The sequence below is a fragment of the Corvus kubaryi genome, unplaced genomic scaffold (assembly GCF_017639235.1).
Source record: "Corvus kubaryi isolate FWS band 111438036 unplaced genomic scaffold, C.kubaryi_AGA036_p1.0 65286, whole genome shotgun sequence".
In the NCBI taxonomy this organism is placed as follows: domain Eukaryota; kingdom Metazoa; phylum Chordata; class Aves; order Passeriformes; family Corvidae; genus Corvus; species Corvus kubaryi.
In genome coordinates this window covers 86953-111109 of record NW_024581891.1, presented here as the reverse complement: position 1 = coordinate 111109, position 24157 = coordinate 86953, and the positions used below count along the sequence as shown (strand labels likewise).

The following is a 24157-nucleotide window of genomic DNA, read 5'->3' as shown; positions in this document are numbered from 1 at the left end:
TGCTGTACCGTCTCACTGTTTCTTTAGTTTTTCACAAAATTTATGACCACAGACCTGAATTCCTTGATCAGACATTCCTACTCTGCTTTTTCCATTCTTTAATCTTTTCTCCAGTCTCACAGTTTTTCTGTCATACTCTTTTTATTCTTTTGCTCAGTTTTTCCTCACATTTTTTGTCTTGTATGCTTGCTTTCCATTTTCTTCCAAATTTTTATTGTAATTCTTTATAATCCCATTTGCTCTCACAGATATTGTCCTTCACACACTGTGTGGAATCATGTTCCCAGCGATTCTTCTGTGTAGTTCCAAGATTGTGCTTTCCTGTTTGTGTGCATTTACTTTTTTTTCAGTTGTGCTTAGAAGTCAGTGAATCAGGACTTCTCTTTCTGTAACCTTCTTTAGATGAAGTTACATGTTCTGCATTTTTTTCCATTTCTGGCACTTTTTTTTTTACATCCTGGTGAATTTCTTGGTTTCTGAGCAGCTCAGGGTGTGGGTCTGTTTCTGCTGTTTCTGGTATCACTAGTCAAAAGTGGTTCTTTGGGAAAGGGACAAGAATATAGACAGTGTCAGAGAAGGAGTTAAACTGTGGCCATTCCTTAATTCCAAGCAGAGTATCACTCCTGCAGTGCAGTTTTCTTCATAGGCTTCTGTTCTGCTCTTGTCTGAAGCTGATAGTTTCGTGTAAGATCTGCTTTGGGATGCCAGGTAAATACATGAAAACGATGTGAGATATGCAGATAGTATGTGCTGCTAAGATACTGTTATCACGGTAATTAATTTTTATCAATTTATCATGTCCTAACAAGAATTTTGAGGTGAAATTTTGGATTGTCTTAGGAGGAATTGTCTTTGTTGATTTGAAGATGGCCCTATTTAACCCTCTCTTCCTCCTTTATGTAAAAGCTTGAACATTTTAAAGAAGTTGAAATAGCAAAGATTAAAATGGAGGAGAAAGCGCAGACCCAGAAAGAAATCTCTGAGCTGCGCCATGAGTTAGAGAAGACGCATCAAGCAAAGTCTGAAGCCTTGATTTCTCGTGAAAAGAATGCTATTGAGAGACTTCAAAAGCAACAAGAGGTAAAGTTCCAAATATTTTTTCCTAACCTTTTGCAAATGATTCAGTGAGTTGGTTAGACTTTCTTTTATCTTAGGGAGATTTACCTTCAGATCTTGCTTGGCTTATTAGGGAAAACTTAGAATTCACTTTTGTTCTTATAAATTAGGGGAATGCATTTGGCAACTGCAGGAATGAGTATGGTTAAACATCTAAGTAGAGATTGCTGGAAAAGGAATAGTTCTGCAAGCTGGGATCTAAATGTAGGAAATGCTTTTAAATCTGTTAATAATTTTGCTGAATTCAGATCACTGATTTTTTTTTTTTCACAGAAAGTTGAACATAGCTTTTAGTTGCACTCAAGTTCTTTTAGCAGCTGAGAATACTCTAAATGGAATAAATAGCTTGTATGGTACAGATAAGCTGTTTCTGTTTATATATTGAATATTATGAATAACCACCATCTTTACTGTAAGGTAGCATCTCATTTCATTTCTTTGAACACTTGTGTTGATGAGTTATTCCTTTGGGCTGTTAACTCCTGGTGTTTTGCCGGGGTAGTAACTGTTACTACAGCACACAATAATTTGTATGTAGTTCTCAACTGCTTATCCCGATCTCAAACTGTTACTTCTCAGTTTCTGAAAGAACAGTTTCTCTTCTCTTGCCTGTTTGCCTTGCCACCTCCCTGCTATCTGCAGTAGACCTTCCTATCCAAATAATAGTCATCCACAAATGTTACCATATTTTTGCTTTGATGTGGTGGTTTTATGGCTTTCTTTGTCTTGTTTTTTTCCCTGAGAACACGTGGTATTGGTTAACAAGGCAGTTGTGCAGGTCTCTATATAGATTATTATAATATTAAACATTTTATCACCATGCCATGAATTTATTTCATGGTTATGTCCTTTGAAGCTGACAAGAATACATCTATGTTATGCTCTCAGTCTTATTCTGTGGGCATGAAATTAATGCAGTAATTAAAAAAACCCCTACCAATGACTAGATCAACACAGCTGTCAAGTATTGTGTATGAATATTTGATTTCTCTTATCAGCTTCTGCACTCACTGAGAACTTTATTTCGTTTACCTGGGGATTCTTTTAACAGAGTTCAGGTATATTTACATTAAAGATGTCAAGTCATTTAACCCTTCACTATGATGCCTTTATGTCCAGGAAATGTGGCTTGAGAAACTGCTCTATTTTTTGTACCAGGAACAGCAGCTGAATCTGTCAGCACTGTCAAAGGCACATAGCTTTCAAAGTTGATATAAAGGTCCATATAGCAAAGTCATAATTTTCTTCTTAGATTTTTTTTTTTTGAGAGAAATAATGTCTTTTGTGCTTAAGGGCAAAAAAAGCCATTTTTATTAATAGGAAGATACGTGGGTTTTGGTGTTAATATGTTCATCACTTGGAGAATCCCTTTTACAGTTTTTTATGAGTTCTGTAAATTAAACTGCAAAAACTGAAAAGCTGTTGGTTTACTCAGTTTCAGTTTTAATTCATGTTTTATCAGTGGGTTTTGGTATTTGTTTCTTCAATTACATTTTTGTGAAGAGCATACAAAACCTGTTTATTAAAAAAAAGTCAAGTGTTTGAACATGTTTATTCTGTAATTTTCTAAAACAGTTTTTCCTTTTACATGAGTTTTAATCAGTGCTATATCTTAAAGGAAGAGTGTTTATGGGTTGGCAGAAGTGACTGCATCTAGAACATTTTTACTCTGCGTGAAAGTAGAAAGGGAATTAAAAAAAGATACTTAAAGTCGATTCTAGATGTTATTTCATATAATGACTGTAATAAATGGTATTTATGGAAATAAGTTCAGTCAGTCCCTGAAGAGGATCCTCATAAGTTCGAATGTGTTAAACAGTAAATACCGTATAAAGTGTGAAGTAAAACTAAGGACAATATTTTGTGATTCAGATAGAAGCAAAGGAAGTGTACACTCAGAGACAAAGTCTATTGAAAGATATTGAAGCCATAAGGACCAGGGAGGCTGAACTGAAGCAAAGGATGGAGGCATTTGAAATGTAAGTTGCTGAAGGATGTGTACAATGCTGAATGATGCTTCTGCAAAGCATGCCTCATGGTGTTTCTGCTTTTGTGATGTTGAAATAGATTATATATCCCATAAGTTATGTTTTATGTTTTGAGCAGTATTGTATACTGTCTCTATTAGCAGGGATACCCCATACAAAAAGATGTTTCTGGTTTTTTTTCTATTCCACCTTGCCCAACCAAAACAGTTCAGCATTGCTTTGGAGGCAAGGAAACAGATGTTTACTTTCAAGTGGTTAAATTAAAAAAACCCAACCCCCAAACAAAACAGTATGTATCCCTAACACTCACGAGATACATACATGGATATTTTGCCTCATTAGCCCTATGTTTTGGGGTTGGTTTTTTTGGGTTTTTTGGGATTTTTTGTTACTTAATAAGATCCTCAGTAAGATCAGTTTCCTTTCATTAAATAAAAAAAGTAACAGCCATTTTTGGCTAAACTTTCATTACTACTTAATGTTGTTACTTTGTCATCTGTTTTCCATAGCAAAATGAGTATCGTGCTAAAAAAAACCTGGGTTTTTTATCAACCCAGCAGAGGGTGCTGATAGAATAGCATGCTCAGCACTCTGTCCTCTGAAGTGTTTCTGGTGTGGGAAACTGAGCCAGGGTTAACCCGGGATAGCTGCATAATTGATTGGTACTGAATTTTAAGTAGGGCAATTTAGTTTTTGTCACATCTCCGTATTCTTAATGAACTACAGTGACAGAGTCTGATGATGATTTCAAATTGCTACAGTATTCCAAGCAGCACATCACCCTTTGATGTCTATAAATGTTACTGTAAAAAAGAAACAAAACCCCAGACTAAAGATTTGATTTTATAACTCGTCATTGTCTGTATATTTCTGGATATTTCAGCACCCAGAAAGTTCAGGAGGAGAAAAATAAAGCTATAGAAGATGCACTTCGGCATCGGGAGGTTGCTGTGAAGAACATAGAGGAGACATATGACCAAAAGCTGAAGACAGAACTCTTAAAGTAAATTTTTCTTTTGTGTCTAATAGGACACATGGTATTTCCTACGAAAACAGATTAATAAACTCTATAAGATCTCTTTAAAAGCATAGCAAAGCAAGGACTTTGAAATATGCATTTATGTTTTAGTTTTAGTCAGATTGAATTTTTTACATTACTGCTTAGCTATTTGCTAGTAAGCTTGCTATAGAAAATAATTCTCTTTTGGTTATAGGTTATATTATTGCTGTAGTTTAAATTCTGTGTCAATAGCTGGAAAAGAGATGTGACATTAGCTTAGACAAGAGGATCTGAAGCAGTATTAGTTAATTCCTTTGACCACAGTTAAAAGGCCTGACCATTTTATGAATGCAGAAGAGGCATGAAGGGGAAATCAGCGTTAAAGAGATGCTACAAGTGTCTTGGAAAAGGAGTGAGAGACGCACTAGTGTACAGACAGACTGCCTCTTACCTTCACCCTTTCCCATTTTTGAAGAGGAATTCTCTGATATAGATCTCCCTCTTTTATTGGCTACCTTGTGCCCGAACCTGGTCTTAACATGTGACTTCTTTTGGGGTGTTGCAGTGGGTATATCCTAACTTTGCTATTGTACTTGTAGTATGTTGGTCACTCGAAGGGTTCCTTGATAGTTCAGTGCAGACAAGTGCTCTTGCCGTGTCATGAACCTGTCTCAGGCAGTTAAACCAAATGACTGATGTATCATCATTTTTTATTGCAAGCCAGTGAGCAGTATAATCTGTGTTTGTAGGTCTTTAAATTAAAGAGCAAAGATGTTAATAGTAGGTTTTGATAAAAATAATACCTCAGAATTTGATGGTTTTGTTAGAGAACAGTGAAATGCAACTAATTGACTCACCTTGGTATCTTATTTTATCTAGTCTATAACAGCTAGTTACAAATAGTGATTGTAAAGTCCTTTCAGTACATGAGGAGAAGCAAAGCATTTTAAGGATAAACTGCTGCTTGGCTTATTTTATCAACATACAAAATATTTTAAGGCATGCTGCAGGTGTTCAGAACGACAAGATCCATGTCCTTTTTTCCCAAATCATCAATGAAAAGTATTAAAGAACTACTATTTATTGTATGGAAGTAGTGAGGATTGCTAGCAAATCAATTTTTTTTTTTTTTTTTTTTTTTTTTTTGCAGTAAACATTAAATGCTGTATTTGGGAGAAGGATCTGAATGGTCTGCACCATTTGCAGAAATGCAGGAGGGTGGATTTGGCTATATCTGAAACCATGAATTATGTCCCAGTCATGTAAAATGCTTTCTTAGCTCCTGTAAATTCCACTACAATGGAACGGCACAGTTGGATGACTACTGGGCTTGAATAGTGGTGAACCTGGGCAGTGCTCAGTGTCTGGCTGGTGACTGGTGGTGTGCAGAGAACCCCTGGGGCCAGTTCTGGGGCCCTTATTATTGTTATTGTCCAACAGCTTCATCTGGATGTGGGCACAGGGCATCCTCAGCTTTGAACATGAGGCTTAATTAAGAGGAATCATTTCCACAAAAAATGGCAGAATTTCAGCTCAGGCAGACTTTGACAAGGGAATCAAGCCAGTGCAAATCTTAGGAATTTTAACAAGGAAAACTCCAAAGCTCTGTGCATGGGACAGAGTATAGTCCTATGAAGTTGTATAAATGGGGAAAAGGAATTGGCTGAGGAGCTGCATTTCTGAAGAGGAGGTGGATGAGTTACAGTGAATGCCAGGTTGATTATGAGCCAGCAGCATGCTCTGGCAAATAAGGCAAACAGCATGATGGGTAAGTCTAGAAGCAGCATGGCCAGCAGGCTGAGGGAACTTAGCGTCCCTTTAAAGGTACTGGGGAGGACTGTGCTAGGAATACCATGCCCAGGTTTGGGCTCCTCAGTTCAAAAAAGTCATGAAGAAACTGGAAACTAGTAAAATCTGTCAGGATAGTTACTGGATTCTCAAATGTGACCTTTCAGTTCATATGACGGGGGCTGGAAGTTGTGGCTTGGGAGATTTAACTTGGACATAAGGAAAAAATCTACTGGAAGAGTAGTGCAGCATTGGCACAGATCATCCAGGGAGGGGGTGGAATATATGTCCTTTGAGGTTTTCAGGACTTGGCCAGGAAGAGCCCCAGCTGCCCTGCTGTACAGGTGGCGATAGGGTGGCTTTTTGAGGGGGTGGTTGAATGAGATGATTGGCAGGGCCCTTTCCAACCATTTTGGTGGCTCTGCAATAGTTAATTTTGTCAATAAATAACTGCGTGAATATTTCTAACCATAGCATTAGTATGGTTAATAATGGTAAGAGAACATGGCGTTACTATTTAAGTGCTTGCCTGATAATAGCAATAATTACAAAGTATTTTTAATGTGCATTTGAGATTACAGGAGAGTACAGATGTATGCACAGTTATGTAAGGTAAGGATATGTATTTTTCTTCTAGTGTAGGATAGTCTGGGTCTAGTTTGGGAAAGAATGGAATTAGCACAAATGCCTGTGCGTGTGTGCACACACGTCATTTGGAAATACATAATTCTTTTTGCTTCTAGATATGAGCTTGAATTAAAAGAAGAATACATAGCCAGAACCAATAAAGTTACTGAAGACGAGAAAAAAAATAAAGGTAACCATGTGTCTGAGGTTGATAAAGTACCTGTTTATCTCTAGAACTTTTACTGTCGTATGCCAAACCACTGTTGTTACTGAACGGTCCTGGTGTTCCATGGTACAAGGGACAGAAAAGCCATCACAACGGGTGGCAGTTCAGCAACAGTGACAGTTCAGCCACTCATTGCTGTCCAGAATGCAGTGGGAACCATACACTGCTGCTTTGCACAGAGGCTGCAAAGCATTCCTGGTTTTTCAGTGTCCCATTTCCTTCGGAAGTCCTACTAGCTCATTCAAGCTTTAACTGGACTCTGATAGTGTACCCTGGAACAGTTGCCAGTTTCGACATTTATTGTGCACAAGATGTTTAATTGGAGCTTGCGGAAGGGAGCCAGAACAGATAACAGACTTTTAAGTTAGGGACATGTAAGAAATGATATGTCACAGGCATATGAATTCGATTTACTTAGTTCTAAATGTGTATATGCATATGTATACATTTATACATACAGCATGATTTACTTAATTTTGAAGGCGTGTCTATGACATTCAGTCATTTTTATGTCTTAAATTCAATTCAATTTTGAGCTTAGCAGCTTAAAACTGTTTTCTGCTGATACAGTTTTTTACTGTAATACTCTACTAATTTTAATTCAGCATTTGTAATCCTCCCTGCAGAGAAAGCTATGCTTTTGCATGAAGAAGCCATTGCTGTTAATTCAAAAAAGGAGGAACTCAAGCAAGCTGTATCACGCACCAAAGAGCTTGAGGTAATTGTAAATATGAATTTAAAGAAGTCTGTATTCTAACTGGTGCAGTTGAGGTATTTTACAAATGAAAAAGAAAATGTGAAATAAAAATAATCGTTAAGTAGTACAGCGGTTCATAAGCTTCTAAACTGTTCTTTATCTGCAGCTGGATTTGGAGTCAGTGAAAGCCCAGGTTCTGTTGGTAAATAAACAGAATCAGTTGTTGACAGAAAAACTGAAAGAGGTATCAGACTATCCTTTGCTAAAGGAGGAGAAATTGGAGCTCCAAGTGCAGAATAAACTACTTAGGCAACAGTTGGATGAGACTCGCAGTGAGAACCAGCATCTTCGAGACAGTCAGTTCGAATGACTTATTTTCTTATTTCTCTACAAGTATTTGTTTAGAAGTAAATTTTCATTATAATGCTTTCTTTGTATTATATTTGCTAGTAATTTGCCTGAAGCCCAAGCTAGTGTTTGGTATAATTAAACAGTCCTTGGCATAAGTTTATTTTCTTTTATGTGTTTATATGGGAGAAATCCTGAATTAAGCGGTAGCTGTAATATGGAAGGATATCCCTTGCACCCTCTGAAAAAAGCAGTGCAATATTTCTAACCGTAGCATTAGTATGGTTAATAATGGTAAGAGAACATGGCGTTACTATTTAAGTGCTTGCCTGACAATAGTAATAATTACAAAGTATTTTTAATGTGCATTTGAGATTACAGGAGAGTACAGATGTATGCACAGTTATGTAAGGTAAGGATATGTATTTTTCTTCTAGTGTAGGACAGTCAGGGTCTAGTTCTTAAAGGACTATACCAGTGAAGATTTTCGCCCTTTGTAAAAGGAAGAAGAAAAATATCACCAAGTACTTTATTCAGACAAAGCCTTGTTATGTTCCTAAAATCAATTCAGCTTTACATATTCATGGAGTATTGTGTAGAAAGGTGCACACTCATTATTCTTTGTCTGAGTGTCCAGTGTTTCCCTTTTGGGGTAGAGCTGTCCCAGCCCTCAGCAGAGTACCTGGCCTGCCAAGTGGAGCTGAGGAGAGCAGAGCATTCTAAGAAGCTGGTGCTGGATGAATTTGAAAGTCATAAGCAGACGTTGGAAAAGCAGCTACAAAGTGAGGTAAATTATTATTATTATTAAATGATTTGAAACTTTTCTTCTTCCCATCATCTCTTTTGCAGTTATCCATCTGCTTGTGCAGGCTGCTTGATATGCAGTTACAAGGATTGTTTGTACTGTGCTTATTTTTATGTTTTCTAAAGAAAACAAAACATCACCACACCAAAAAACTACCAAAAATTAAACCAACCCAACATAACCAAAGTAAATCTCACTGAGTCAACAAATTATCAGTGCTGACTTTCAGTAGGATACCATGTGTATATGGTCTCAATGGACCTGAAAAATATTTAGAAACCAAGTATTCGGCCAGTTGAGATTATACTTTTTGTTTGAATGATGCTGGTTTTTGTTTTTCTCTTGATTTCCTATAGGTTGAGCGTTGTGCCCAGTTAAAGGCCCAACTGTTAGACTCTGAAGCTACTGTCAGGAAGTTAAATGTGCAGGTTGAAGAACTGAAACTGCAAGTGAAACAAACACAGACAGGTTTGTATCTTACACCAGAGCAGTCCTTTATGAAGGACGAGTGTAAGAAGTTCCAGAAGCTTAAAAAAGCTGCAGTTGCAGCTAGAACTAATACATCACCAGGGAGTAGATGTTAAGTTTAAAATCAAAATCTATTTAAAGCCCAGTTTAAAAAGCAGACTCATTACAATTTCCTTTCAGAAAACAAACAGATAGGAGGAAAGGAAAATATTCCTCCCTGAGCACTTGCATATTTTTACTGTCTCTTTTTCCTTCGGTATGGAGACATTAATGTTTGATGATAACATAAATGACATTCTCCAGCAGGCAACTTGTGTTTTAAAGCATTTTGATTCTTGAATGTTCATAATAAAAATAATCAATCTGAAATTGTATTTTTGTACCTCAGAAATTTAAGTCTAACTCTTAAACAGATTTAGTCAAGTTTAGTAATTTTTGCCTAACTTATGCTTAACTTACCTCGTATGGGTGTTAGAAACGGGCACTTACATAAAGCAGTTCAGTCTGCTGAAGAAATGTACTTTTAAAGATACTTGTCTGTCAAATTGCTAATATCAAGTATTATAAATAAAAGGGTTGGTATGTATATTTAATGTAAAAATATGGAATTCAATTCTGCAATGATTATACATTACATACAACATGTGTTGCATCATAGTTCAGTATATGCAATACTTTATATTATTCACTAGTGATAGGTACTTACTCATTTATGGTACATGTATCGGTACCATTTGGAATTGGAAATTTGTTATATCAAAATAGCAAATATATATTTTAATTAAGTGACTGAAAGTACTGTAGGAGCTTTTATTTTACATCAGAGTTAATGAAGTCATTGAAGAACCATTTATGTAGAATAAAAACAAGGTTGTAAATTTGCCGAGAGAGATACAGCCCCATAGGTTGGTCTTTTGGGCTTGTTGAAGCATGAAAGTGCAAGGAAACAGACAACCCCAAAACATTCAGTTTAACTGGCAATTTTAGAGTACTTTTAATGAACAAAAAAACCAACAAAAACATTTTCTATGTGCTGTGTTGTTTTTCTCCAAAATTATTTTTTGATCTAAATAAAGTGAAACTGTTAAGACTTGTGGCATGCCCTGTATTCCTTAGGCTTTTAACAGCGTGATTAGATATAATGTGTCCAAATTGGTAATGTTTTCATGTTTGTTTATTTATTTGCTTAAACATAATTTAAAATTGTAGAGTACATACTTAATGGTAGTTTTATGTGGAAGAATTATATATTTAAAAAATAGCAGTGGTAATTTGCAGCTTTGGAGCTGCATTAAAAATACACTTAAATCAATTTCAATTAAATCATTAAATTCTCGAAATGTAAGCCAATTCCATGGTAGAATAATTTTGATCAAAGTGGAATTCAAATGCCACATTTTACTGTGTCTGTTTTGTTGTGGGTCTCTTGTATCTCTCTTTAGTGTCACTGACTTTCTCTTGCTACCATTTAGCTCTGGAAAATGAGGTGTATCGGAACCCAAAACCTTCGCTCGTCGACCGCTCCGTCCTGGACTTCCTTGGTGACAGGATCGTGCCCCATGACATTTACATGGATGGCACATTCCTGAGGAATCCGGGTCTGACTGATGTGGGGAGGGTCGGCACTGTGCCAGTGCCTGGCTATCGACAGCAGCTGCAGCCACACAGTGCTTCCCTGGACTCTGACCTTGAGTGCATCGCTCAGGCCCAGGCAAGGGTGAAGGAACTGGAAAAGGAGGCTGAGTACTTGGAAGAAGCCTACAGGAGCTACCAACACAGAGTCATGCAGAATGCAGCTGCAAGCAGAACACCAAGGAAGATGCAGCCTCCTTTAATTCTGCAGTGTCCTCTTAATAGACACCCTTTGACTATCCAGCATGAACTGCTAGAGGATAATCCCAGCTCCCCACATTCCCCTCTGAGCAGCCCAAGAGGTGAAGAACACATCAAAAGAACTGGGCAGGTCGATAACTTTAAAACTCCCTTAACCCCACCACACAGAGGAGCATCTTCTTCAAGGCGCCTTTCTTCTACTCCCATTCCCAAATCGAAGAGAGACATCAGTAACAGGAGAATTCCAGATGGTAAGTCAAAATTCTTAATGGGGTGCAGTATTGGGTTTTACTTACTGTTCATCTTGGGAAGAGAAAGATTTAGCACTTTTAGTCTTTTACTCGTTATTTGCTAAGATGCAGCAGAAATCAGGAGATGTGGTTTTGCAGGAGACAGAGTATACCAATTGCTTGGAGTATTTCTTCCTTCTGGAAACAAGTACTGGAGAAGTATGTTGAGGGAAGTTAAACATGCTCTAGGGAGCTGTCAAGAGAAGACAATGCCATATAAATCACTGCAGCTGTAACCTTGCGATATAGAGAGTTTAATTCAAAACTTGCTGTTAAGTATAACTGCTTTGCAACATTAACTGTAATTTCTTAAACCTCCTATATTTCTAACCTTTCCTTTAACTGTTGTAGTTAAAGTGTGTGGCAGAAGCTGTCTTTGGCTTCTCTTAAATGGAGCTTTCCAGTCTGAAATGTCCAGATTTCCTTTTGTTTGTCCTTTTTGCTGTGACATCTCTATCAAATACTCCTGAGCAATTGTAAGGAGGAAGGTTTTAGTGTTCAGTCATGACTGGAAAATTTTAATTTGCTATTAGTATCACAGTTTCTAATAATTGCTTAGTCTTTTTTTTTTCTTAAGGACAGTACTCAGAAAAGCAAGCGAAATAGAAATGAAATGAAAATTTTTTAAAAAATCTCTTGTTTCAAATTTGCAGTACATCTGCTTCTTGGCTCAAAGTGGATTTAGTAGGATGAAAAAAAGAGACAGTAACCAAAAAAAAGATCAGCTTCTCCATGAAGGAAGGTTAAATACAAGGGCAGCTTAGTTTGGAAGAGAGGTGGCTGAGATGCGCTGTGGGAAATCTGGAAAGCAATGAGTGATATGAAAAGGGTGAAAAGGGATCATTTGATTACTGCTTCACAGACCCCAGAATCCTGTGACATTGGAAGAAAATGAAATGAAATGAAATAAAATAAAATGAAATGTTTTTTCATACCATGAGTAAGTTGTGTAATTTATTATTCTCTGTCAGGCAGATCCAAAAAAGTATTGATTGAAGAAAGGTCGGGGTGGGTGTTGCCAGAAGTAAGATACAAGTATTCTCCTTTTTTAATTTTAGTTTAGTTTTGTTTGGTAATGGGCACTGTTAGAAACAGGTCACAAATACTGATTGATTGTGGCTGTCCCTGTGCTTCTGCATGTAGAGTATCATACTCTGTTACTGGTAACATATTTGAGATTTGAACTACCAAAGCAGTCGTTTATGTTGTAAGTTCTCTCTGTCAGCTTCTGTATAAAGTACCCACAGACTATTTGTTTAGCACTGCACACAGACAAAATCTTTCATAATACTAGGGTTTTGTTGAAAATTAGGGAATGTTAAAACTACAGTTGTGTGCATAACCTGAAAAATCCTTCCTATCTTTGTACTTTTCAGAAGCTAGTTACAGGAGGGCAGATCTCTTTTTTCCATTCGATCTGTTCTGTGCTTAATGCATGAAACTGGTTCTGGAGAGGGGTAAGAGTTGAATAACAGAGGAATGCATTACCTGACTTAAGAATTACAGAAATGGGGTGGTATGGAGTGTAGGAAACCAGGCTGCAGCTGGGTGATAGGATCTTCAGGTTAGCTTCAGTGCTAACATGCTGTTAGTGTGATTTGTCAGCTCCCAGTTAGACTGCTTCCCCACTGAGATGTCACTTCTCTCTCATGAGTCTTCTGAGGAGTGCTTTTATACTGGTATATGTATATTATTCTTTTCTGCTAGAGATGGCTGAAGCAGCAGGTGTGGTTTTGCTAGAAAACTCTTAAGTCATTCTGGAAGCTTCTGTGGAGCTTTTCGCTGCTGTTGAAAATACCAGTCTGAACAACTCAGGGTAAATTTCAAAGGTAGAAGATACCATGAATGTGAGTCTGAGATTGGTTTTTCCTTTAAGTGAGGGTAAGTGCTCAGCTGTCAGCACCTGTCTCTGGAGAATGAAAGGAAGAAGTATGTCCTCCTCTAAAACACTTGCAGTTGGCAGATCCAACAGCTCTTTTACTGCGTAATCTGCCAGTGGAAGGATTATGCAGTTTTTTCCTTTAAATTAGCTCATGCATTTGACTGTTTTACTTCCTAAGTCCATGCACATTTGGACCAATAATGCATGTGTTGTACAGCCAGCCTTGTCTGAGGAATGGTAGGACAAATAACTAACACAAATTGTGGGATTTTTATTCTGCAGATGCCAAGAGCTCATCCCTTACCTCTTCACAGCGGAGTGTTGACCAGGTTCTTTCTCCTATTTCAAAGCCATATTTGCTTTCATCTTCTGAGTCTGTTCCTTCCTCACCATCCAGTCATGGCCAGAAAATCAGGTAACATTGTTTACAAAACAACATTTTTAACCTGCTTTTTAAAGAAACATGTATCTAATTGTTCACAGTGATAGCCGCTTTTACAAATCAAGCCAGCCATTAATTTTATACGTGAGAACTTTTCTAAAGGTGAATAAGGATTTCCATTTTGAATATCATGCTTCAAGTGGAACTTAGTTGTAAAAAACCCAAACACTTTGGTTTGCTCTGAGCAAAGCTATGTCTCTTTAACTGTGTCTCTGTTTTTCACATCTGTGACCTGACTGATGAGCTTCTGCTAATTGAAGCATTTGAATTTCTGCTGCCTGTTTGAGAATTTAAATCAAGGCCGTTGTACATTCTCACTTCATTCATTAACAAACTGTATTGCTAAATTTATTACTTTTTTTCCCTCTCTGAAGAGCTTGGTCATGTGCCTGTTTTCAAAATAGGATTTTCCAGTCTCCTTTGCATGTAGGAATGGGATGGGTAGCACAACTTTTCTCTTTTCTTTTGTTGCTTTTTTTAAGATGTTCTTAAGGTAAATTAATAACTTGACAAAATTAGGCTGCATTGAAATGACTTTTCTTTCATCTCTGTATCTCCTATTTCCTTGCCTGAAGTTCTTCTGTTCTTAATGGCCAGTGTTCCCTCCACTCTCCAAAACTAAGAACATGTGTCTTCAGAAGCAGCTCTAGTATTTAACTTCTAGTAATTTTTTTAAGATGAGACAACTGAATTGTCCTTAACCTGCTAGCCATCATTCCTGATTTGATGGCTGAAGAAAGCTTGTGCTGGGGCACCTCTAGCAGGCATTTGTAGGGCTTTTTTATTTTGTTGTTATCAAGGCCTCAACATACATTTAATGCAGAGAGGGTCTCTTATCTGGTTAGAATTTTGGGAGAGCCTTTATGGTTTTTGTCTTCAAAATGAGCTGTTGGGATTTTCAGGGACTGTGAGGTCAGTTTCCTTTAAGTATTCCCTTGAGGCTGTGTCTCCTTTTTCCCTACTCATTCATGTTTTCTGTGGTGTGTCAGATTTCCTGTACTTCTCTGACAGGCCTTAAAAAGTGAAGGTTGAATGTTAACCTGCATGTTAAGGTGACAGGGGAAAATTCTCTAATCCTGTGAGGGACTTCACTTCTTTGAAGGATTTTATGGACTCCATCCTGTTTGAAGAGTGAACAATATGAGCAGAGGCCAGACCTAGGTCTGGGAAGGCAACTATGGTTTGTTGTTGATTTCTTGGGTTTCTTATGACAAAGCAAGGGTATAAGGTCCCAATAATTGTCTCGAACTTGCTGCTTTCCCAAGACTTTATTAAAAGAAAAACATTCTTTTGTTGCATATTTTCTAATTTCACGTGCCTTGGACTGTTTTCTGTTACATGAAATATTTGAGAAATGCATGTGTGGGCTTTTCCAGTTATTTACTCTTATTATTAGGCAAATGCCACATCACTGATGTGTATTGTGGGATTAGTTTATGACCTGTAGATTTTAAGTGGTAATGGGAACTTCTTTGAAAAGAAAAGAAAAGCAAATATGATGCTGTAACATCTGTGACAAGCTGTTAGAAGTCAGACCTCAGTCAGTGGGGAAGAAAAATTGCTTCTATGACTACAGGAGCTCCTTGTTTATTTATGTTCCAAGATAAGAGTGGTATGAAGGAAGCCAGTAAACACAGACAGGAAGACTAGAGTGGTAAGGCAGATTATTACCTAACTGTTTGTTTGTTGTTTTGGCCTGAAGAAACCAGTTGAGGGTTGTTACTGAGGCATTGGGTTCTCTTGTCTTTTTAGCAGTGTTGCAGGACACAGTATTGAAGAAAGTGGCATGTGTGTCCTTGAACCTTGCACCCTTAAGAATTATTTAGCACTTAATCATTTCTGTGAAGGAAGGACTCAAAACATGAAATAGACTTCCAAAAACTTGAAATTTCATTTACTCTGTGCTATTTAATTGACAGGGTATTTTTCCCCGCTGACATCACTGAACTATCCTTCTGACAATGCAAATTTATTTATCTGTGCCCAGATTCACTTTTTGTTTATGAACAAATCTTTTTGTTGGGGGTATGTTTTGTATTGTTTGTTCTCCACTTTTGCTCCATGAAAGACCTGTATTCCTTAGAAATTGTAAGCACAAACATACTTAGGCTGCGATGAAGAGCACCAGCTGGTGTGAAGTAAGCTCCTTTATGAAGTGCTGATGCTGAATTTCATTAGTGACCTGCACTCCTTTTACTGTTCTAGTTCTGGTCAGAGTTTAGGAGCTGGGTCACGTGGGAGACATTATTCTTTCACATTATCTTTCTGATGAGATAAACGGGGATTTAGAATGAGGGCACTAGCCCCATTTTTGATAGAACCCAGATTTTCACCCCTGCATCTCTGTTTTGCCAGACATCTAATCCTAATACATTTCAAACACATCTGTTAAGATGACATCAAAATGGGAATTAAACTGTAACACAGAGCTTAAAAAGGCAAATTTCTTAATTTTCAGTTGACTGTCACAATTCATTGTATTTCTCCTTTTTTGTTGTTTTTTCTTACTCCCTTGTATTTTGTTTTAATGTAATGATTTTATGTCACATAAAGGCCTTGGGGAAAGGCTGCAGGGAAATGGAGTGGACTTTTACTAAAAGTTAGAGAACTGGATTTAAATATCCTGTATTTGAGTCAGAAAGTTTAATGGATTTTAGTGTTGGTTTAGTCTGTTGCTTAGCGAGTGAATTTCAGATTGCTATTTGCTTAAAAGTTTAGCATTTATATTTATTAAATTATTTATATTCTTCCTTATTTTTTCAGACTTCAGAGTCAACAGACAGATAAACAAGATTTCAGCGATGTCCACAAACCAGAGAAACTAAGGTATGAGGATCTTGAAGAACACATTTATACTCTTGAAGGTAAGTTTTAGTGCATTTCAGACAGTTTGCTTAACCTTAGGGCTTAACAGTTACAGGACAACTGTCTTCATAGTTTTAAGACTGTACTTGGAGAGAAAAAATTCTGACTGATTTTGGAATTAAGAAAAACAAATACCTCAGATGATGAGGGATTGATTTTCATCATTCTTGCATCTTTAGATAAGTGTATGTAGTAATAAGCAGACATTAAATTGAGTTGGTTCTGAAATCTGTGACGTAATTTTGTTCAGAAATCTTGCATAACCTTGTTCTGATTAACGCTGTAGGTCTGACCATTGTTTTGGAATGTTTTTAAATGGTGTAGAATTCTTATTTAAACAGAAAAATGTACTAGTATGTGAACTAAATTGAGGTTTATTATATTTGCTGCATAAATTAGAACCAGGTTCTAATTCTAAAGATAAGTTTCTGTGGCTGTTGTATGCACTCCTAATTTTTCCTTCAGTAAGTGAGGCATAAATAGTATTATGAATTAGAAGTTGCTCTAGGGTGTGTGTAAATGTGTGAAGAACTCCTGCAAGTATGCTGTCATTAATCAGCATCTCTGAATAGTTTTGGAGCATATGGTTAAGTTACTGAAACCTGAATTGTATCCTAACTTTTTTTTCTCTGAGGTCAGCATTTTATTTATTTGCATTTCTGCTCTCTGTGATTGCATGCTATAAAATGTTTCCTTCTCTCTAAATGCTACAGGGTCAGTTTTCAAAAATCTTTGATGTAACTAAGGTACTGTAGAAAGAGGAGGATAATAAAACTTAGTGTACTTTATAGCCATTTGTATATGGAGTGAGATATAGAAGCACAGTTACTGGCCTTACTTAGTTTTTCAGCATTTGAGTGACATCCTAATGTTGAACCTGAGCAGCCTGATCTCTCATGAAACTGTGGGTTTAAAGTAATGAAGTTGTCAATGAGAAAGCTGTGAACAGCAAGTTAATCTTTCCTATTTCCAGATTTCGTTAGGTCTGTAAAGTCCTGAGGCTGGTGGACATGTGGCATTGTGTGGTGTAACTAAACTCATAGTTGGTGAAGAGATTGTGATTGCTGTATGGGAGAGTTAGGGATCTTTTCTTTGAAACCAGTGATTCTGACTGGTGTGAGTGGTTTCCTGGGTCCCAGACTGGCTTATGCTTTTGGTTGTGGTTAGGTCATATGGAAGGTGGAGTGGACCCCTTGCTCATTCTCCTGACCCTGTGAGAATATGGCTTTCAGTATTTTAAAAGGAACTAACCAAAAAAAGATGTTTGTTTAAACAGCAGATGTGCTGATAGTGTTTAGTGATAACTAGCAGAAGATAATGCCTCATCCGTGCATTTCTCTGTGAAGCTTTACGCATTACTCAGTTGGGTTTATTTATCTCATTTAGCTTCCTTTTTATAAGCTTTAAATGTATTATTTGAATGTGAACCAAGCCTGTAGCCAGTAATGGTTTCTATTCATCTCACATTTTAATTAGCCTTATAATTATTTGCTTAATTTTATATGAGAGGCTTTTGGGAATATGTTACATATTTCACTTTTATTTTATTACATATGACAACAGACTGGCATTTTCTTCGAAATTAGGGCTGAGTAGATGCTGTGCCCAAGTAAGGTATTACTGAATCATTTGGTGATGTGTGGTGGTCAATAATTGTAGGAGTTCACATGTGCTGATGATTTCTCAATCAAGAGTACTTTAGTTGGGTCAGACTGCATCAAAAGACAATCTCAGGATATAGGAGGAAATCAGACTGGCTAAAAAGGGGAGGAGGTAGCTCAGGAGAAGTGGCTGGGAGCGGTGGGTAAGAAAGTAAAATCTAAGAAGTAAATACAGAGAAAGATACAATGAAGGACAAAGTGGATAACAGTAGGAAAAAACAATGAATTAAAGGAGGTACCAGAAAATATGGAAGTCTTTTAATCCTACTGTGAGTGAGTTCTAGAAAGAAAAGGTCAGCAAGTTCTCTTGGCAGCAGCTGCTTTTAGGTGATGAGCTCATCTTAAGGGAATAATGCATCTCTTGCTATCCACCCTTAAAAAGGGAGTGAAAGTACACAGAGTTACCTTTTTTCTCCTTTGCAGAGTAGTTAATTCATTTTATACTGTAATGGTTTTGGTTTGGGTTTCTTTCTTTGCTTATGTTGTTAGCATTCATTTTGAAGTTAGAAGTAATATTTAACCAGGACAAATTTATGAAAGGAATTTTTTTATTATTTAAATATTACATACCCTGAAGCTTATTGGTGCCTCATATGGAAATAATGTTTTTGTTGATAGCTTTATAATTTAAAGAGAGAGCAACAAAACAGAATAGATTTTGTGTGATAGCCCATTATTTTGGTCTTACAAAAACCCCCATATATAGGAGTTATATTCCTAGGTGAAGCTGGTAGGAATTACTCTTGCTTTTGTAAGAAACTGAAAACATTCTCCTAACTTAGTTAGACTGACAGCTTGACAGAAATTTTCCATCATGCTTTCTATAGTTCCTTTCATCTATAGTTCCTTTAAAAGAGTTCTAATTTAAAGAAATTCAAACCATTCAGATAGAGGCTGATCCATGTGGTTGACTTGGTTTTTTTCATGCAAAATATTTCAATTTTATTATAATGTGAAAAAGAAAAATGCTTGATGGTATTTGAAGGATGAAAAGTTGATGTTTTCTAAAGCTTCACCCAAAACCTAAAGAGATATATAGGGTATCTGTGCTCTGTTACACTAAATGCTTGGGAGAATAGTCCTGTGTATTTCAGGTTGGCTATCTAGAGGTAATGGCCACATCTTGTTTTATCTCTTTTTTTTTCCTATCTCCCATCAAATGAGATAATAGCAGTCTGCATACTTTGCAAGTAAATAATTAAGAAGCAGTTGAGTATCACAGCAGTGATCAAAGAGGAAGGACAGTAATTGTGTTTTTGTGAATTCAGAGCCACCTTTCACAGGGAGAAGATAGTATAATGTAGAATATCTGAGTTAGCAGCATCCATCCTGTTCACTGAAGAAGGCAATGATCCCATTAAAGAGTGTGTCATCAAATAGTTAAAGATTGTTTTTATATTCATAAAAAGGATGAGCTGAACGTGGACATACAATTTTTCTGTGACTTGTATCTTGATTATGTAAGGAAATGAAAACATCTTGGGTTTCTGTTGTATATTTCTTCAGTTTTGGCTTTATAAACAGATGTGTTCCAATAGCGAATTTCAAAACTAACAATTCTGTAATGAAGGAAGCAAGTACAGCCTATGATAATTCTTAATTCTCAGGGAGATGATCAAGCTGAAGGGAAAATGCTCAATTAGTGCTGATATTTTTGTGTTCTAATTTAGCCATTCCCACACTGAATCCATTGCTGTGCTCCACTTTTGCAATTACAAAATAATGAAGCCATTGTTCAAATTTCTTCTCCAGCTCAGGGGGACATACCAGAGGAGTGTGAAAGTGATGTCTTGCATCCATCTGGGGACATCGTTGATGGAAACCATGTCACAGCCCCTGTACCAGCAACAGCCACTTCATTGCAGGACTTAAGTGAGTTCTCAGCTCAGACTCAAAAGAAAGTACCCTTTTAAAATGTCAAATGTGTATAAAAGTCTGTATGTATGTATGCTGGTGTGGTTGAAAAATTTTCCAAAAAGTGCTAGTTCTGTACTAAAGAGGAAAGAGTGTTTTCTTTTGCTGTTCTGTATGAGGATTACTTTTTTTCACCCTGGTTTTAGTTAAATTTGGTTTTAATTTAAACATTCTTGCCACCCCTCCCAACCCCCTTGTCCAGCATCTGGTGAAATGATTTTTTTTTTCTTTAGGGTAATTAGTAAATATAATTTCTGTTCTTGATAGCAATGAGACATTAAATATTTTGGTTTGAAGTATTTTATGTACTGCTTGTCTGGATTTTTTTTCAATTTATTTTTGACTGTTGGTGAACTGTATTATCACAATGCAGTTTTAATTCTTTGGGTAGATGAGAATGATTTCAATCAGCATATGCTGCTTTTCTAATTGTTCTAGATGGAAACATTATGGTTCTTTTTATTTAGAGAAGAGCTTTGTAGCTTCTCATGATTCCCAGTACTTAGTTTGCCCATCTCATTGCTATTTGATGCTGTTCTTTGTAGTCAGCTTTTTAAATACACTGGTCACATCAACAGTATGTCCTGCAGTAATTTTCAAAGGGATTTTAAATACTTTGCTTTTTAAATATAAAGAATTATATCCAAACCCATTGCAGAGGGGGAAGGAATATAGTAACATGGAATTTGGGATAATTAAGGTTTAATGAGAATGCTCATGAAAGGAATGAGAAGTGCAGTGATCTATCAAATCTCTGGCCTCTACTTTGGCTCTACTCCTTAACTATTGGTGAGTCATTTATCAGTTTAGAGGTGGGAAAACACATTACCCAATACTCAAGAATAAGTTTGGTGTGTGTGTGTAAACAATATATCCAGTTGTTCTCCATTTACTGCTAACGTTATACAGGAACCTGGTACTTATTTGTATGCTCTTGTAGTGATTACTGAACTACATAAATCAAATGACAGATGTTGAAATAATTTTTCACAGCAGTGCTGGATCAAAGGCAGATTGAAGAACAGAACAGAGAAGTTGACAAAAACTTAGAAGAAGAAAGGAAAGGAAGAGAAGAAAGGAGCGAGAAAGAGCAACAGGACGCTTTGGAAAGTGAGCAAAAAGAAGTGGAAAAGCTTAATGAAGAGGTGGTAATTTAATTAATTCCTGACAGTGATGCAGCTCTGTAGTCCCTTGCAGTTTAGGATTGTTACGTGTTACTTAGTTAAAAATAGATTTAATTCCAATGAAGTGAAAGTAGTAGAGACTGAGTTATTTTATGTACTTGTGTGATAAACCAGAGTGTCACTAGAATGTCTCCTTATGCCAAGTAACTTTTTCACTGGAAACAGATGCTTTTCCTTCCATGCTTCATGAAACTGGAAGTTACAGTTTTATGGCCACTGTCACCATGCTGTTGGAACAAGCTGAACATTTGCTGTCTCCGTGGTGTGGCCACTGCAAGTGGGACACCACCAGAACATGTTAATGTCCATCTGTTCATTAACCTCTGTCAGGGTGTCCAGGGTACTCTGGAAAGCAGAGGGTATTAGGAGACCTTGAGTTTGCTTAAATCCCTTTGAGCTTAAACACTCCATGTTTGTTTATGTAGTGTTCTGGATTTTTAGGTCCTGTTTAATGCTGTTTAGCCTGGTATGTTTTACTGAGGTTAGCATGAAATTCTGCATTTATTGCAGGTACTAAGGTATAAATATATTTTCCTAATCAGTATTTAATTTTTATTTTTGTGTCTTAAAGTATATCCAAGACTCAATGAAAACAGATGAAGAAATAGAAGATAAAGGGGAAGTAAAATCTGAGCATAGTAACACTGGTGCTGAAAATAATGTAAAGGATCCTCCTTCAAATCCATTAGAAAAATACATGAGAATAATTCAGCAGAGCAGAGAGCAGGAACTGGCAAACAAGGTGATTACTCTCAAAACACAGTTCCAAAAATATTATTGACCGAATTTGTGTCTTGCTAGGCATGCTTAGGAATGAAAACAATATTCACATTTTTAAGTTTTTCTTCATGTAGAAACTTTATGTAACAACCTGCAGAGTGTCTGGATTTGTGTAATGTTTGGAAAAGTGTGATGACCCAAAAGAAAAAACACTGAAAACTTTCTTCTATAAGGGTTGCTGGTGTTCTCTGGGTAGGAAGTTTTTTTGTTTTTTAAGGTACCAGGACAGTATTTAAATGTCCTCAATTTTTAGCTTAAACTGCGTTTAAATACAGTTTGAACCTACACAGGTCAGTTTGTGTTCCTCTAACAGAACTGATAGAATTTATTCTGGCAAAATGGAAAATTGGACTTTTAGAGAAGAGGTATGGGTGGGTATTACTTCAGTGAGGGAAAGCAGGATGCTTTTCTTCAGACATGATCCCAGTCTAAATTTCCAAAGTGTTACTATTCTAGGTCCAATGTAGCATTTGTAGAAATAGGGTTGGTCATTCAGAAGATTTTTATTTTCAGTTATGTGCCTTCAAAATACAGATACTATTAGAGTCACTTAAACTTTGACTTTAGAACTGGTTAGAGAAAGTGTATTTTCCTCTTGGTTGCCAGGATTCAAAAAAAGAAGACATAAGAGAAGTGTCACTTTCAGAAGGACTTCTATCTACTGAAAAGGATGACAGGTAAGGCTCCTGTATTAATCACTTCTAGAACACCATATTAACAAATAATAATAATAAATTCTAAATTAATACATAGATTTAATATGAATTACATTAAGAGACATCTGCCTCCTTAAAAAGCAACATAAATTAGTAATCAAAGCAAGTGTGTTGGAAAAATTGAGGATCTTTCCAGTTCTTGTACATGCAGGTTAAGCACTGTTTGGAACTCACAGCTGAGAGCTGCACTCCATGATCTGTTTCAGTAGCTGTGGCAGTCACAACTCTTTACCTGCAACTGAGCAGCATCCAAATTCCTTGACAGAGAGCTGGAGTTTGAGGGATTGTTCTTATGTGATGACCCCCTGGGTGAAGGTTTGTCTGTGCTGCACCTCGCCCATGGTCTGTGTTCCTAGCTTTGACTTTTCAGTAGCATCGTGGCCTTTTAACACACTTTATTCAGAGATTTTGGCTGCCTGCACTGAGTTACAACAGCCCAGGCGTTTCCTCTGGTTCTCTCTACACATTGATAAATAAGGATATGTAGGTTTTAGTTGCTTGCAAACGATAAAACAAACAATCTTCCATCAAATCTTTCAGTTTCTTTGAAGATGGAGAATTCAAAATAAGCAAAAAATGTGGAGCAGATAGAAAAAAAACCCATAAAGGTTCACCATAACCATAGGAATGATTCACTATTATATGTGCTGTTGAACATAGCAAGCCCTACCCTGCTGCTCCTGAATTGGCAGCAGTTGTGTTGTTTTCACTGGGTGAGCACAACAGAAGATAGCTCTGCTTTTTGAGATACAGGTGATGGCTTTCAGTTAATGAAGGCCCAGATCCTCCTCCTTTAGGGCTGGTTTTATTGCCAGCAGTTCACTGAAACAGCAAGAGAATTGCAGCAAAGGCAGTCTCTTAACTATTGCTTTAAAATGAGTATTAAGATTTAAGATAAACTACGTTGGACTCATAACACCTTTTTTTCCTCTCTCCTATAATCAGTAGTGTTGCAGACATTTCTCATGGAGATGTGGATGAAAGCTTCTGGTGAACAATAGCTACTGATTTTTTTAATTGTTATTCTTATTATGAGAAAGATGTTTTTACAGTAGGTTTCTGTGTGTAATAAATGTTAGGCACCAACATTGCAGGCTGTGCAATTATAAATTAATAAAGCCGATTTTGATCTGTTTCACCATTTCAGTCATTGACTTCAAACAGTGAGTCCTGATGTGTTACTAATCCAGGAGGAAGCCCTTGGGTGGGGTGGGAGAAATAACAAAGCAGGGAACAAAAACTGATCAGTATGCTTGGGTAGATTTGTATTGACACTGAATTCCTCTAAACTTTGTCAACTTTACCAACCCCCGCCCCCAACCCCTTCTGCTCCAAATGGTTCAAAGTATGGTGGAAGAAACAAAAAATTCCATCATCATCACCTGCTTTTAAAGGTGTCCTGTGGAGGCACTTGGCTCACACAGTTTCAGAGTGTGGAGCGTGACAGACCCAAACTAAGGTGCCCCTTCTGCTGCTGTGGCAGGGGCAGCCACTTTCAGAAGCAGCCCCTCTCATGGATCACCTCGT

The 24157-nt window shown here is 37.0% G+C and overlaps 1 protein-coding gene across 4 annotated transcripts in view; it reads left to right on the top strand.

The window, feature by feature from the left end:
- LOC121673223 (oral-facial-digital syndrome 1 protein-like) overlaps window positions 1-24157 on the top strand; it is a 40592-nt gene that overhangs the window by 6824 nt on the left and 9611 nt on the right. For 2 of the 4 annotated variants that reach the window (XM_042046338.1, XM_042046337.1), the window contains exons 8-22: window positions 907-1080; window positions 2989-3095; window positions 3988-4107; window positions 6636-6709; window positions 7372-7463; window positions 7609-7798; window positions 8447-8577; window positions 8952-9063; window positions 10536-11147; window positions 13351-13483; window positions 16274-16374; window positions 19789-19908; window positions 20944-21095; window positions 21706-21876; window positions 22521-22591. In XM_042046338.1, the coding sequence (XP_041902272.1) occupies window positions 907-1080; window positions 2989-3095; window positions 3988-4107; window positions 6636-6709; window positions 7372-7463; window positions 7609-7798; window positions 8447-8577; window positions 8952-9063; window positions 10536-11147; window positions 13351-13483; window positions 16274-16374; window positions 19789-19908; window positions 20944-21095; window positions 21706-21876; window positions 22521-22591 (2360 nt within the window). Of the gene's footprint in view, window positions 1-906; window positions 1081-2988; window positions 3096-3987; window positions 4108-6635; window positions 6710-7371; window positions 7464-7608; window positions 7799-8446; window positions 8578-8951; window positions 9064-10535; window positions 11148-13350; window positions 13484-16273; window positions 16375-19788; window positions 19909-20943; window positions 21096-21705; window positions 21877-22520; window positions 22592-23575; window positions 23769-24157 lie in introns of those variants that run through there. The other 2 variants (XM_042046340.1, XM_042046339.1) reach the window with 2 other exon arrangements.